This window comes from Haliaeetus albicilla, chromosome 13, assembly GCF_947461875.1.
Source record: "Haliaeetus albicilla chromosome 13, bHalAlb1.1, whole genome shotgun sequence".
Taxonomy (NCBI): domain Eukaryota; kingdom Metazoa; phylum Chordata; class Aves; order Accipitriformes; family Accipitridae; genus Haliaeetus; species Haliaeetus albicilla.
In genome coordinates this window covers 5,916,534-5,933,561 of record NC_091495.1, presented here as the reverse complement: position 1 = coordinate 5,933,561, position 17,028 = coordinate 5,916,534, and the positions used below count along the sequence as shown (strand labels likewise).

The 17,028-nt window shown below is 42.2% G+C and overlaps 1 protein-coding gene across 15 annotated transcripts in view; it reads right to left on the bottom strand.

The window, feature by feature from the left end:
• Positions 1 to 951: 951 nt before the first annotated feature.
• LCLAT1 (lysocardiolipin acyltransferase 1) overlaps positions 952 to 17,028 on the bottom strand; it is a 120,993-nt gene continuing 104,916 nt past the window's right edge. For all 15 annotated transcript variants that reach the window (XM_069799988.1, XM_069799983.1, XM_069799984.1 and 12 more), the window contains one exon: positions 952 to 5,198. In XM_069799988.1, the coding sequence (XP_069656089.1) occupies positions 4,690 to 5,198 (509 nt within the window). In that variant the 3' untranslated portion in view covers positions 952 to 4,689. The remainder of the gene's footprint in view (positions 5,199 to 17,028) is intronic.

Below are 17,028 nucleotides of genomic sequence, written 5' to 3'. Positions count from 1 at the left end.
TCTGATTCAAAGTCCTCAGGAAATAAGACAACCTTTTACTCATATTGAACTGCAAAGGAGGCGTTTGGGGCAGCTGGAGGGTGAAAGCTTTGGCCTCCATTACTATTATTTTCTGTAATGGCAGGTAGGACAGAGAAATCAATTTTTTTACCGCATATTTGAACTCTGAGGAAACAAAGAGGAAGTGACAACCATCTTTTCAGAGAGACAAGCTGCTCAATACAGAACATGGCTCATTTCAACTTTGGGGGACTGATCTGAACGCTCTGAGCATACGGAGACATTTCAAGTATCATCTCTAGCTGTACAAACTGCTACCAGGGTCTCCATTTCTGGTGGTCTTTCTGGCACATGCTACCTGCTGGAGATGCAGGTGTTTTGCTTGGGCTGCTGTGGGGTGTGGCAGTCCCAGCAAGGCTATTTCCCATTAGGTAACGAGGAACACAACAGCTCCCAAGAAACACAGCCCTTGCCCTTCCGCACCGGCTTAGCATTTGGACAACAGAGAAATGAAGGAGCCTGTGCCCTGAAGTTCCATTAAAGACAGGTCCTCTAGGAACGTGAACCGTGCCATAGATCATTTCTTGTGTCAGTCATTACATGGGTGGTAACAGGACATAGCTAAAATGGAGGACTTACCTATGTATCACCACCCAACCTGCTCTTTTGAGCAACAGCTTATTCTTAAGCAATACTGGTTAAGCAGCAAAGCGAGGCTAAAATTGAGCTGTACCTCTCTCACGCTCAGAGGCTTCTGCATCCCTTTACGTGAAGAGACTAGGAGGTAAGGTACAGCCAGCCGCCCCTTTCCAACCTCCCATGGAGAGCAGGGAGATGTACCACCCCAACAGCCACAAACCTGCCCAATGGACAGCCATACGATTGAAGACAAGGTTTGCTCCTTACGGGTGCATACAGAATATGTCGCACAGTAAAAAGAAAACGGCAAAATTAAACACATGCAATGCTTCAGGTCTTTATTGTTGCTGTAGAGTAACTGGTACATGGTTAAAACATTCTAATATACTCAGTGATCTCTGAAAACTAAGGCTTTCTGTAGGTTTGTAGTATCCTGGTGTTTCCTTTCACACCGTGTACATATAAAATCAAGTTATAAAAACACGATCTTTTTTAAACACCACAGATTGATGCAATGCACAAAACTAGGAACTACATTTTGTATGATCAAGACAACACCTTACAGACCAGCTTCGGGCCTTGCAACTTTGAAGCCAAGAGAGAAATGTTTTGGTCTGACATCCTGCTACCTAGATGAGCTTGATGACAAACACAGATGGCAGGGCTTCAACCTTCTGTTCTGAGCAGAAAGAAAGAAACCCCTGATGTTGATGAGGAAACATTTGATTGAGCAAATGAAAGCAATATCCTTAAAGCACATCATTAATCTCAAATAACATAAGCAAGACCTAGCAAGACCTGTAGGTCCCACGGACAGAGTAGTCGCTGCTCTGTCTACTGCGGCTGCTGGGACTACAAGAGAAGGTGAGCCATGACAAATGTGCTAATGAGCGAGACGAGTCTCGGTGCCAATATGTGTTCCATGAAAGAGGGGGTGTGTGACTCCTGGAGTACTAGCACCTTTAACCTAACAGCACTGACAACATTTCAAAGTGATTTACCCAGCATAGAATCATAGAATCATTTTGGTTGGAAAAGACCTTTAAGATCAAGTCCAACCGTAAACCTAAAACTGCCAAGTCCACCACTAAACCATGTCCTTAAGTGCCACCTCAGTCTACTCTGAATAGGGAAACACGGTAAGAACAAAACGGTCTCAAAAAAGCCTGTATATTAGAACCTTTTGAGTAAAAAGCTACATTTTGACCAAAGAGGAAAAAAAAGCATTCATAGAAAGATCTTCCCCCAGTTCCTTAACCACTTTTTAAACAAAGAAGCTTCTATATCCACAACCCTTTTTCTTTTTATTCAATTTTTTCTCCCCGTCTTGCATTTCTAATTGAGCTGGAAAATGATGCACATAATCTGAAAATTTACATCAGTCACAAAGCCAACACACCTCCCTGGGAGAGGAGGATTCTTCACTTACCACGTGCTGCCCTGCATCATGGAGCCAGGCACTGCAAACGTGACATTAGCAGCTGACAAGAAGATTATTCTTTCTCTTTGATCTGAATACATGAGAGAGAGGGATGAATTACAGATTTGCAGGATGTTTACCACATTACAGTAGGTTACGTGTTTGGCTCCAGCTGGGAGAAAACCCCTTGTAAGGGTCAATGATGGATTGCATTTGATTTCATTTTCAGAGCCCAACTCTAATCACACACAGACGTAAATCTTTCACCGCTCCATGACCAAGACTCACACGGATGTTTCTGATTGATACATTTGATGACACCACAAAGCTCTCTGAACGACTGAGAAAAGCGTAGCTGGTATTTACGTCACCAACATATATAACCGGTCCTCTGAAGTCATTCCTGAAGACTATGTTAAGGCTATTGGAGTAGGCTGGCCATGGTTACTCCTGGTATGAATGCACAGCCATGGCTCAGGACAGACTAGAAGAAGCCTTTTAGGTCTCCTCTGCATTAACCATAAATGAGGTTTTTAGGTTTTCCCTGGCAGCGAGTTACCTGGATGTGCAGGGAACTGCACCAAAGCAGAGTATTAGGCGAACTAAAACCAGGCTATGTAGATGTTAAGCTGCAACCACGCCTTTGATGTCACGGAATTAAGTTTTAAAAAGTCCTCATAGTGCAGAAAGGACCTCCTTCCACTTGTGACAATGAAACACCAGTTGTCAGTCGTCAGGTACTCAAATATAAATATGAAAAAATCATTAAGAAACGTAACCCTAAATATAAACCTAGTTTTATTTATTTTTAAGAAAAAAGGGATTAAAAAAATTAGAGTAAAACAGATGGCTTCAAGTACTTTCCGCATAATAAACAATTAGTTATTATAAGCAAAGATTAAAAAATACTTGTCACCTTGCAAGGGACAGCTGAATAGAGGCTGGTGATTAGTTCAAAAAATGGCCTTTGATACAGACAGCATGTTTAGTGTTGTAATTTAGAAGAAGACAGATGTGTCTACCATGCCGACCCAATACTTGAGATATTCAGCATAGTACAAGATACATTTTGCACTCTGTACTTTCACATTTCATGGCAATGCCACTCAACATATGGAGCCAGGCCATCTCGGTTTAGCTCAAACAAGCCTTCATGCAATAAACAACAAATATTTAGTAAGTCAGGAAGGTTTTGCAGCAATACAGTTGATAAAGCGGTCTAACATTTTTGAGGCTGAAAAACAAACCTAACATGAAGTGTCTCTTAAGAGCCGGCAATGTTCATGTCTTTTACTATGCGAACATGAACATTACTTTTATTACACACAACAAAGAATACACTTGAAAGTGCCTTGTCTGAGTTTAAGCCTTCATATTTTCTGAAAGTCATGAAAATAAGGGAAAGTGTTATAGTGGGAGCCCCAAAAGAACCCCCCAAAAAATCACGAAGGAGGTTGGAAAAACAATGATGTCATCAGGCAATCAAAGAGATGCAAAGGGAAGATGTAGCTCAATTTCCCTGTGCTGTGATAAGTCCGAAACCCATCTCTTGTACCTATAAGGAGACAACCATTGCATCAGATGCATTTCAGCATGTCTGGCTGACACACATGGAACAAGCAGTCTTCCTGATTATGTAGATGGACACTTGAAATGCCTAAGGAAGCAATGTGAAAACCAAAATAAATGCTTTAAAAAAAAAAAAAATCTTCCCTACTCTGAAAAATAAATAAAATGTTTTCAATCAAATAATGTCTACAAGGAGACCTTGTTGAAAAACATTTGCCAGCTACTCAGAGACACTTATTTTTACCTCTGTGAGGAAAAAACATGAATAAAACAACAAAAAACCAGCTCCCCTATCCCGCAGCTCTGTATACTACAGTAGGAACAAGACTCTCACAGCTAACAGGGAGACCAAATAACAGTATGAAACAGTGAGAAATCAAAACTTAGCTGCATAGGTCTATTAAATAATCAGTTAAGACTTAAATGGAGGCAGAGCCAGCACTGTTTTCTGTACTACAGCACAAGACTGCAATGCTTAGAAATCCTTCTGAGTGACCACGCCAGAATGGTTCAATAGTGGTAGGTTCAGTAGTGTTTGGAAAAGCTTATAGGAAAATATTATTTTAAAATAAGTTTGAACATTTGAAATAGAAAAAAGAAACAGAACAACTTCTTCTCCAACTTCCACCTACCATCAAAACATTGTTAAACTTACCAGCTTTCCAAATCTGGTGCTTACTTTACAACAATGTGATTATACAGAAATCATACATCTGTCTCTTAGCTGGACAGTTTGGGTTTCTACATGAAAGTTCAGTGCATGTCACATTTATTAACGTCCTTATGATTGTTCAATAATCCAGCAATTTGTTTCTTAATTACAGCAGAATGCAGTTGCCAGCTGCTTGCAAGAGCAATGTTGAAATTACATTCAGAGATAAAAACTATCATTTTCACGTATACCAATAACTAACATTTTTCTTTCTCTTCACAGAATCAAGTGCAAATGTCTAACAATGGCAATAGTAAAAGACAATTCTCATGCAAAAATTCTTCCCTGTGCATAAAATTTGCAGGACATCTGAAACCCACCTATTTTTACGTCTTTCTCTACCCCAGAACTAATTGTTTTTTATTTTCGTGTTGTGCAATTTCTGTTGCTTTCTAAAATATTGATGACAAGCGAGTTCAATTAGCTCCAGGCCACCAAATATCTTTTGCTGCACAACAAAAAAGATGATCATGGCTGCAAAATACCATCGTGCAAAGCTGTACAGGTACAGCAGCACAAGCATACCCAGTGGGAACACCGTCCAATACAGGAGCGAGATGCACTTAACCGTGAGGACCCTGAGCTCAGATTTACACGGTGGAATAATGCTTTGCCCTGTTGCACTGAAGCATTTTCCATCTTCATAGAAGTGTCGGAGTCTCTCCTCTTTCTCTTCCCAACGCTTCCGGCACCAAAGCTGCAGCTCCTCCTTGGAAGAGGGCACTGTCTCTATGGGATATCTCTGGACGTGGAAGTGGATCTCCTTTGGGAAGTTTCCATTCAAAAGGTGCTTCTCTGTTTGAGGAATGTTTTGGGGGTATGCCACAGTTATGTCATGGATAGCATCGAGATTGTCACCTAGAAGAAAGGTTTGGCGGAAGAAAGATCAATACAGATCATGCAATGGTCAGAACACTAATTCACTTCAAGGCGTGACTGAAAACTGTCCAAATTGTGGCAGAAATCCCAAAGATACTATGGGATAGCTATGCAGAGTATGTTTTATCTGCTACAATCATTAAAGGCTGAAAGGTCAAACTTCTCTCAATCATTATCTGTTCTGAATCCGAGCAAAAAACTTTGGGAACAAAATTATACACAGTACAAACTAACGCAGAATTACAACAGTGAGTAAGAGGAAAAAGTCAAATTTAAAAAAGAGAAAATGCACATTTGGTCTTGAATAAAGAGCACAGTATGTGAGACTAATCTTCAGTTATTCGTACCTGTGCTGCAAGCCAAAATTGCTTTTAACTAACGAAATACACCCTCGTGTATGTTCCCGTCAACACTGAAAAAGATTCAGTTTGATCTGGAGCAAGCAGCATACACAATCCTAATTCACTGAAGATTGAGAAGACACATGTGAAACATACACCAGCTAAATACCAGGAGCTCATTAAATCTCTGGTATCTCACAAAGGATGAGTAGTATCTCTGTAGCTCAGCCAGCTTTCCAGAGCACTCCAGTTAACACAATTTCTTTAAATCCGACCAGCCAGTACTGTAAGGAGGAGAGCTGCTGCTTACTGCATTCCAGAGCTGGTAAAGAAAAAGTACAGCATAAATGGTAGGAAGCCTAGCTTTAAGTAAACCACGTACGGTTAGCTATTTGGGTAAAGTGAGTATAGCTAGCCACTTAAAAAGCAATTGCAGATTAGAAATTCAAGGGAATACTGATGAAAACCCCCTCTACTTTTCATTACCATGCTCGATCGAGCCAACGCTCTTGAAAGGATATCAGTATTGCCAAAGTGGGGTTTGCTAACGCATCTTTGTACTAAATGTTTTTGCACTTTTAAAATACCCTCTTTATACCCCAGCCTCTGACCAGACATTCTTTTTAGATTTCATAAAGTAAATTCTGCTAGTGTAAAACTGATCTAAAAATAGGCGCATGGTGCACTGGATGTTGCGTAACTGTTAAGTTCTGCCAGCAGTGATTTATCCCACTGTTTTTATTTGGCTGGCTGGCTCGGGGCAAAATAGAATTGGAGACTAAAAGCTGTCTCCAGTTGCAGCAATTGAAGACTTTTGCTCTCACAGATGATGTCACTTCTTGCAAACATGATCAAAACCTACTCTTTAGCCCTGCTCCCTCCTTTCATTTGCTCCCCTTCCCTGGCATTTTTGGCTTTCCTTTACAGCCCTAAAAATGACAAGGACAGAATAGAAAGTTACTTTAAAAGGCTATGTTCAAAAGGATGTATCTAAAGTGCAACTCCAAATATCACAAGAGGGGGAAAAACCCTATTCAGCCTTTGAAGAGTATTTTATAACTGTGCTGTCTTGTAATGATCTCTCTTGGACAGTTTTGTGGCAGGTTACTTGGACTTTTAAAGAGCTATATATGGCTCCTAGGAGGTCTATGAGAGCAAAACTCAATACTCCAGCTTTTGTCTAGCTACGGGGTCACATCCTAAGCAGAGAATCACCGTATTCTGCACAGGTAAAACCTTACAGATCATGTTGCAGGAGATGCCAAAATTGAATGTGTCTCAGAAACCCAGCCCTTACAAAGGGAAATGATGGCCAGCCTGCTGCACCTTAGCACAAAGCATTTTGAGAGCAGCTTGCATTTTTCCTCCCACTACTCCAAATATTTCTGCCATCAGAAAGAATTACAGTCAGCCTACAGGACAGACATCCCCTAGTTCCCAGCCTAACCAGGGGAAGGGCTGCTACATATATGTCTAAGAGAGATCCATCTCTTACAATCTGTCTTCCTCCTGATCCTCCATAGCTCTCCAGGTCCTAGTGGCACATAAAACCTACAGGCTTTACCTCAAGAGGGAGGCCAGAAAAGTTCAGCCTTCCTGGGGTCCTTGTATGAAAAAAGCTTTCTATGTAAAGAGTTTGGGGCTACATGAGTTTCTGACCCATCTTGCAGTCATTTGTGTCTTTGCAGCTAAACAGTCAGTCTGCCATTACATGCAAATGTTCTCGAAAAATCAAGGCTTTACACATAAGGATCACTGGCATACAGACCACCGGCGATAAATCATCAGATTTGCTTAAGACACAGATTTTCTGACTCTGTGCAAGTGGGACTGACAGGACTGGGCAGGACTCCCTGCACACATGCAGCTGGTCTGATCTCTTCAGCATGCAGACAGATTTCTGCCCACAAATTCCTGTTCAGAAACAGGGAAGCCTCTACTCCTTACCTATGGATTTGTAGCACCCCCAGACAGAGAACTTCCAGCAGGGCTTCACGCCAGACTGTAGAAGATCTACACTACATTACAGCTTCTAAATTAGTTACTCAGAACAAAGCTCAAAGAGCTGCATACAGGAGGGTGCACACATTACTCTTTCTGCATTACAAACAGGGACACCAAGGCAAAGGATGATTACGTGTCTGCTCAGTGTGTCCACCTTGAACCAGTATCTCCTAATTCCCAGCTGCAAGCTTCACCTGTTAAAGTATATTTTAAACAAGAAGTAGTGAAACTTCAAAGGTAGATTTAGCATATCTGAAAGCACAGAAACATCAGAAAGAGAGAAGACCAGAATACCAGGTTTCACATGCAAGAGGATTAGAGCCTTTCTCAAGAGTCCCCTTGTTTGGGTCATACATATTTAAAAACTCCACACAAATGGCAGCCCAAAGCTTTCGTTGCCTGGCAAGGCAAGTATGTGGAAAAGACCAGCTCCCATCAGTTTTCTACAGTTGTTGAAAGAAGCATACCCTGCTAGTATTACGTGCAGTAAAGTGGATCCACACTGCACACTTGAACAAAAAGGTTCTGCATATTCTCTGCTGATTTATCAACGACAGCTTTTAATATGGACAGGGTCAATGCATCACTGCCAGACATGCTACAAGCAAATCTGCTAAAAAGAAGAAAAGTTACTGCAGCAGATGAAGGTAGACCATTCTTGAGCAGGGACAAAATTCCCTTAGGCTAGGTTTAATCACGCAGTTTTGAACCTGCATCCGTGGCTAGAGCATCTTTATTGTCTCTGTTCCCCTCTGAAGTTAAGCTCATTCTCTCTGCAGTCTGGAGATACCTAACAGCACATGTTTCAGACAAAAGCAAGGTGCCAGTCAACCAGCAAACGAAAGTGTTCCTAAGTAAAGATGCAGGGCAGTCACTGATTTTAAAGATCTTTATCCACCTGAACTTAAAGATCTGCTTAAAAAAACTGCTTCTGCACATTTAAGAAGAAATTACCCTGAGGGAAGCCACATCATTCTACTTCTCTAATGGGTCAAAAACGAAGTAGGCAAGCATATTTGTTTTTAGCTCAGAGAAGCTGTCAGTGGACAAACCACTTTTTGCAATGTTTTTAGTGACATCTGAGGGATCTTCTTTATCCTGCATGTATCCACATCCCAGTGGGAGAAGGAATGAAGGACAGAGAAAAATCATATAAAGTTTGCTGGTTTGCATCTGAACTCTAATTAAGCTAAGAAACTGCCATTAAGGCTAAAATGTCAGGTGGGTAGCCCAGCTCTTCAGGACAAAGAGACACCAGTTTCAGTAGCTTTACAGTCTCATGACTTTCTTCCTGCAGTAGTAGAACTATATATCCTTCATACCCATGAGCAATATTCTGTCCTGTGCTTTACAAAAGCACCTCAGAAAAGGAAAGCTTACTACAGTGCTCAGGAGCGAAGATAAAGTTTATTTGCAATTGTTGTTAAGCGGCTATAAACTGCATAACATGCAGATGATGATTAATCCATGTGGCGGTCTCCATTTCGGGATGACAAAATGCCTCAAAAGCACTATTCTTTTTCTTTTTAAACTTTCTGCGCTCCAGTCAAAGTTGTTTATATTTCAGGCTCTGTTGATACACGACATTACTTCAAGCGATTACAATGCACAGCTGGTTGCTTTGAGCATTGCGCTCAGAGGTGGCAGAGGAAGAACTTGCCAGGCTCATGACCAAAATAACAATATTAGAGAAAGATGCCTTCTTTTAAAAAACATTTCAAAGGAAAACCAAGGACATTTTCTTCCACTATACCAGCTGTTCCATCAGAATTTTTATTCTACTTTAGCAGTTGCAGCATCAGGTAGCCCAGTAGAGGTGAGGTTGCTGCAACTCCCTGCCCCAGCTAGGAGCAAGTCCGAGCACGTATTCCCAATACACACACACAGAAATACAGGCGTACAATGCACAGGCACAGACAGACAGACAGTCATGGATCAACATGGACAGAAAACACAGCACTCAAGCAAATAAAATGGCCTCAGTGTGTTCCCCTGCTCTGGTTAATCGATAAAGGTCTGTCAGTGGGAATTATATACAGGCTACGCATCCCTCCAGCAACTGGCCCAGCGTCCTTGGTCCTCCCAGGTGCTGGCACATGGACACACGAGCCCCTGCGGCCACAGCCCCTCTCCAGTGGCTGGTACAGACCCCTTGCACGCACTGTCGATCCCTTCACAGACACTCAGGGCCACCCAGTAGCTAGTCTTCAGATCCTCTCTTCTCCAGCTGCCTCGTGCAGAGACAAACAAACATACAAACTGGTCTCGGTTGAGCCCAGACCCCACAGTTTCCTCAGCTGCTGGCTTGGACCTTGCAGTCCCTCCAGTAGCCAAACTGTGACCTCTCCAGTATCTGACCAAGACTTATGGCCACTTTGATACTTGGCTCCCAAGCCTCTTACCCTACTCGCCTGCTAGTCCTGCTAGATAGTCACTAGTGATCACACGCTGACATATGCACCCACACGACAGACACGGACCCTGGTCCCTCCAGTTGCTGGCACTTGGACCTCCATGCGCATACCTACAGAGTCCCCTCACCCAGGAAAAATTAGAAATGGGGTTTAATGAGAAGATGGGACAGACTGGGCTGATCAGGCACAAGACAAGTGTACTGACCAGCCCCATTTACATGGGACCAGCCCCTTTTACCCCTTAATTCCTCCATTTTCCCAAACTTGTTCTTCCCAAACCACCTTGAACCACCCCTTTCCCCACTTTTGGTTCCTCCCCTAAATATCCCGTAGTAAATCTTGTACAATCCCCAAATGCTCCTCTTGGGCATCCTGTAACGAGTCCCAGAGCCCTGCAAGCAGTAACGCCCCTCAGTCTGTAAGGCGATGGACAGGAGCCTCTCCCGTTGACTCACTGTGATGGGTGTCATGCCTGGCCCACAGGCTAATGGCTCCCCTGTGACAGCCCTCGGAGGAGCCAGGGTAAGCGCTCTGTTTCTCCATCTGGGTTTTGGGGTTTTCCCTGCCTGCCCTTGTGCCTCTGTGCTCCTTTGCATGTGTGCAGACAAACCTTTTATCTCAACATCTACTATAAAAACCTTACAACCAAGACCATCTTATTAGGTTCAAAGTAAAGATGTCACAGGTAAACTGAAAGTTACTTTTAATTGTGTGTTCAGTAATACCATGTCAGCACAGTATTTTAATTCTAGGGGGAAAAAAACCAGCCTGAATGTAAAAGGCAGGATTAAACTATTTTCAGCTTCTTTCAAACACATTTGCAAAGAGAATATTGCAAGGCAGCTGCAATTGCTGAAAACTGCCAGAAGTGATGCTCAGCTCCACAGCACAGTCCCAAATAAGTGGGCTGGTTGGATGGACCCATCCCCTCTGCTATCAGCATTGCTTGGGAGCTCATGCACTGCTCGTTCCTCAGTTATGATTCACGTCAATGACAAGGGCACTTTCTTGCCCGTACCCAGGACTGGGCAATGCTGAGCAAGCTCACCGTGAGACAAAAGGATCTATAGAAGCAGTGACTTTAGGGTCAAAATGATGATTCAGAACAGAAGCTCTTAAAGCCAAAATGACCATCAGTGAGCCAAAAATGACGATAGGCCCCAGGCAAATCCATGCAATGAACTGCTCAGACTCTTCAGCAGCCTGGAAAGAGAACAGGCAGCTGAGTCTCCTTACCATCAACAGTGGTGGCTATTACCCATTTCCATCCCTAGCAAGGATCTCAGCAGCCGCAATTTGTCCTACTTCAGTTATCATTGACATTACTTTAAATCATACAAGGATTATAAAGTCTCTTCCCCTGCATTGATCCAGCAGAGAAGATGCTATTCTTAACCACAGTACATCACAGAACAGCACGCCAATGAGTTGCTGAGCCAGAACGGGAGATGTATACTGAGATGCTCTCACAACAAAATATTCATGATCACCTTAAAATAAGCTGTTCTGTGAAAATTGGGACCAATATGTGAGGCCCTTGCCCATTCCACCTCCAAGCACAATGTAACTATAACCGCTTCCTCCTGCAAAGCAGCATACCTGTCCCTTCACCACACAGCTCTAGATGCTTCATACATTTCCATGCTTCCATAGAACACTGGCTATAGCTTTCCCACCCACCCCTTAATATCCTTCAACCCTATATACATTTCCTTAGGAAACCCAACAGAAGGAGGCTTGGCATTTCTGTAAATAAACTGATCAGCAACATAATCAAAACAAAGATAGAAACAAGTAAAACAAAACTAGTTATGTTTCCCAACATCTGAGTATTGTACGTTAGCTCTGAAACAAAGATACATTTTTGGACATTAAAACAAAAGCCATCTAAAACTGCTTACTGAGAAATAGTACTGCCTTGGCTCCTGAGATTCGAGTCATTTTTCTTTGAGAACACAGTATCAGGAGGGAGCAGCTTCAAGGATTTACAGCCCCTCCTGGGAAGTATCATCCTCGTGAAGATTTAAAACTTCAGGCAGCCCTCTTTAAAGCAGCGGTGTCAGCCAGGGTTAATCTAAATCACTTTCAACTCAGTAGTTATTGGAAATCTTTTTTGGGTAAGTGTAGCAATCAAATAAGCAAACAAAAAAGACAGAATGATAATGCTGGCCTTGATTAACAGAGAAGAGTGATCCTGCATACCAATTCTTTCTGTAGCTATCCGATTTTCCACCTGTTGTGATAGAAGGAGAGAGGAAGACCTTCCATCTGCTGACACGAAGGAGTTAAGAAAACTGCACCTTTTGTCCTTGAGGGTGGGAGCCTGGGGAAGGGACAGCCCTGGCTGCTTTCTGCTCCCCAGAAGGAAGGAAATGTGCTCTGGGTGCTGCATACAGCAGTAGAGAGGACTACTGGCATCCCCCACCAGGTACCTCCAGCCCGGCTGGTACAAAGATCAAGAGATATAAAGACATCCTCATTGCTATTGGCAATCATTACGTGTGCTTAATTGTTTTGTTAAATACATTTAAATCACAAAGCTTTGCAGCCTGATGCCACATCTCATTAAGGTATAAAACAATACCACTAACTGAAGTTGTTGAGGGGGTAGGGAGGCAGGAATCTGCTTTGACTTTGAAATCTCTGTAAATACCTCATTTCATTATTTTAAGATCAGACAGGAATGTTGTCATCGTCTAATCTGATCTTCTGAATAACACAGGCCACAGGAGCTTATGCAGAATGCTTTTGGTTTTGCCATGGGATGTTCTAAGACAGACATCCCGCATTGCCTTAAAGCTTTTAACATGAGATAGGCAATTCCTCTAATTAATCAGGGGGGCATGTGTGTCTGTGTACACATTATTTCTATACTTTTAGTTCCTGACCATAAAACTCGGCTAAATTAAAGAGCTGTCTATGCTCATATACGTAAGTCTCGGTCTGATCTGCCAACCTCCTAAGTTGCTCCTGAACAAACTAAACCTACTGAGCTTCCAAAATCTCAATACAAAGTGTGTTTTTAAAAGCTCAAATCCCTCTTGTAGCTCTCCGAATCTCTTCTAACATTTCAACATACTTTTCAAAGCGTGGGTACTGGAACCAGGTAGTTTTCCAAAATGGCCTCATTAAGTCCATACGCAGATATCTAGTACCAACATTCCTACTTGTTTTTTTGTTTTTATGCCTCCAAAGACTACATCCTTTCTTGTAGCTACAGCACTGCTGTTAGCTGCTATTTAGCCCTGTTTATTAAGCATTATAGAGCCATTTGCCACATCCTGGAAGGCAATGGAGCCAGCAAGCTACAGTGAGCACGCCACAGCAACACTTGGGTAGGGTTTGAAGCGACGTGCAACAGGGCTGAGATGCAAACTGAGATGAAACGGTAAGGGGAGCTGGCAGGTACCGCTCCCCAGTTTCTGGGAAATTTCTTCCAGGTGAGGAGAATACAGCCTGGCACACCATCCATGAAAGGTGTAAATCCCCAGTTAAGTCAGGGCACAAAAACAAGCTATGGGTGAGTTTTTCCACTCTCACCTGTGACAGAGCCTGAGATTCTCCCGCCCCAGGCTGGTGTTCTGCTAATCAGCTTCACATTTGTTGCTTTAACATGCCTCTCCCCTCACCCTCCGCATAAGCCAAAAAATAAGGAGCACTGCAGTTAAGCAAACAATAATTTACCCAGATTCCACCCCCGCTTTTTTTTTTTTAATCAGCATCACTACACTGAACTTGTAATGCCAATAAAATCTAGTCGACTTAAATGCTTCTTACAGATTGAGCGATTCTCTGCAGGGCTATAAACCAATGTTACTACAGCAGCAGGAGTAGATCTCCCCTCTTTTCTATTTGAATGCGAGGGATGCTCTTTTCTTCAGCAGACACACCTGCCAGCTCTCTTCCTCTTCTCCAAACCAAATCAGAGCTAATACAAGAAGGAAGACACAGTGTAGTTCAGTTATGGTATGAGAAGTCACTACTGTGGGAAAGCTAAGAGCAGATCAAGAAGTATATTATCCTGGTCTGCAAGTTAAGATATATCAAGTGCTAAACTGATTCTTAGTTCGTGGATTAAACTGTACAAAAATACTTAGACACATGTTGAGCTGAAGCAAAATACAGAAGATTTAGCTCATAATTAATGCAGGCATTGTTAGCACAGCTATACTTTATGGGATAAATACAAATATGGGTTGTGGTGCAAGATTTCATGCGTTTCAGAGCAGCTTACAACCTCCATTAAGGTTTTACGGATACAACTCTACTTTGCCACCCCCGCAGACGTGGGCCCTCTGACCCAGCTGCTATCAAAGCCACAGCCAGCTCGTCTGGAACACCGCATGTGGCTCCTGGGTACTGCCGTCAACACAAACCGACTAATGACTTCAGGAACCGAGTTTGCTCATTTAAAAGAGAAATCTCTGAGCAGATGAGGGAAGGGTGCACAGGAGCGAGAGGGGACCCAGCTATCGCGATGGGGAACGTGCCGACCCAGTGGCTCTATCCCCCAGACTGCCCGGGGGGCTGTCGCCCTTTCGTCTTCCCTCCCCAGCTCTGAAGGGTTATTTAACGAATTGCAAAGTAAAAGCTGTTTGAGCTATAAATAAAATACAAAATATGTGGAGAGGAGGGAGAGGAGGGATAAAAGGGTTGGAATAACAAGTTATTTTCAGTCACTAGGGATGACCAGGCATAACTGACTCACCACTCTTTACTCTATCATTCCCAAACTATATTGATGAAATCCATATGACCAAAATGCCATGTTTATTCCCCTGCCTGCGTATTTGCTCTCTCCCGGCCTCTCATACTACAAATCTGCTCTACATACACATACGGAATTTGGTTTTCATAGGTATGTTACATGTTAGGAAGGAGAAAACATGTTGTTTCCAGGCTTATAGTACACCACTACTTTTTCATATAGAAAAATGATATTTCATATAACAGACAGACACTGACGCACTGGTATGCGACTCTCCAATTCCACTAAGCTCTAACATGAATTTCCTGGCAAACAGCCAACAAACTCAGATGAGAATCACAATTATGCTTGAAATGAAGATAATTTACTATACTGCAGTGAAATCCTTTTAAAAAGCATCACATGTACCCTATCTTGTCATGATAAGATGTCTTGCTAGACAGGCAAATGTACATAAATTAGGAAATGGCTGATTTATTTTTATTTTTAAAATGAAAACTAAACTAGTCATCCAAGTATTTCTGGAAAGCTAAGTATCACGACAATTAAGCAAAAATAAGACATCAAATACCCTTAAAATAAATCACACACACAGAGCTTATTCTTATCTTTAATATAACAGACTATCCACCTAATTCCTCTGTTACTCGTTGGGCATTTGAAATCACTGGGAATCTGAGAAAGAAGTAATCCACCCCTCTACATTTGTTTGCTCTCTGCCTGGATGAACAATCTCTTTCCAACGCAGATGGAATTACATCGATCTCTAAAGCAGAAAACACACTCCTATTCGAGGTAATCCGGTTCTGCCAGAATTCAGCTGTTGCATCTGCAATTTCCACTGTCATTTCTGACTGGCCTCACTGAGTTAACAGTAAAGCAAAAACACTGTGGAACAGTTTAAATGCACAACTGCCATACCAGTGATGCTCATCATCACAGGATGTTACTGCTAGGTAAACAACGCAGGTGGCTTAAAACCTGGAATTTTTGCAAAAATGCTACAGTTTTAGAGATGTAAGGAGCAGCAGTATGTATGAACTGCCATGTTGTAGCACAAAAGCATACGTTAGCTTTCAGCATCTCAATTAAAATACAAGCATTCAAGATGTCACCCTTCCCAATCTCCCTGTTCATGCCATTAGATGTTACTTATGTCCTCCTAATTCTTCCACAACCATTGCTTATACTCTTTTCCAATACATCTATTTTTTTTTCAATAGTTCTAGGATTTGCCAGGATGTAGGGTAGGAATCTTCTCATCATTTTCTCATAGTTTTTAATAATTTTCAAATCGTCTTGGATAGAGGAACATTAGACCCCAGCCGATCTGCAGACTGATTGTGCAACTTCTTTTGAGTCTTGTCTTTTATGAAGTCACTACAAAGCTAGCGTAAGACACTGTGAGGAGTAGACAAAAATAATTCACCACAGATATTCAGAAGGAAGTAGTCATCGCAATTTTTGCTCAGTAATCAACAGATGAAAGTGCATCCTATCTCCTCAGAAATGCCACGGACTTTTCACTTGCCATCAGCCCTTAGTTCATCCCAACGGAAAGAAGGTGCTATGAATAGCATAACACCACCCAACGCAGTATTTGCAACAGTAGCAATAAGTAAATAAACAATGGCTAGTAAAGAAAAGAGATTTTATTCTTGGCTTCTTGTACATTACAGCCACATTCTTTTCTATAATTCAGACATCACATTCAGCTTCCTTTCCTCACCTTACTCTATTTTTCTTCCTTTTTTTAATGGCTACAGATGAGTAACCTTATGTTAATTCAGTGCACTTTGCTATCTAGTCTTATCACTACCCAAAGTCAACCGCTAGAGAGTACTCTTTAGCTGCTTAGTGACCTGACACTGTTTTACAACCCTGCCCTCTTCGAACTGTCCCAGGCATCACTCATGGTTAGTGCAGCCTTCAGCAGCCCGAGGAAGAGCAGTCTGGAATTAGGGGTCAACTTGGATTCCTCACAATACGAAAGATGGGCTAGATGATATACTCAGTACCATTATATTTGGGATACATGAGAAGAAACTGAAAATGCACTCAAACTTCTGAGAGATTCGCTATTACAAATACGGCCCATACCAAACCAAAACACTAGACGAAAATGTACCCGATGCCAAAAATAGAGTATGAACTAGATGTTGAAAAAACACCTGCTAGCAGCCACCTCAAATATTTGGATGGAGTGCTTCCGCAGACGTCCTGAGCCGATCTCTCACATTTCATGTCTCGCCGATTTGTGCTATTGCCATTCTTGGTCACAGTGGTTTGTTTTCATTTCTGTGTACAAAGAAAGAGGAATGCAGAACAGCACCAGCAGCCTG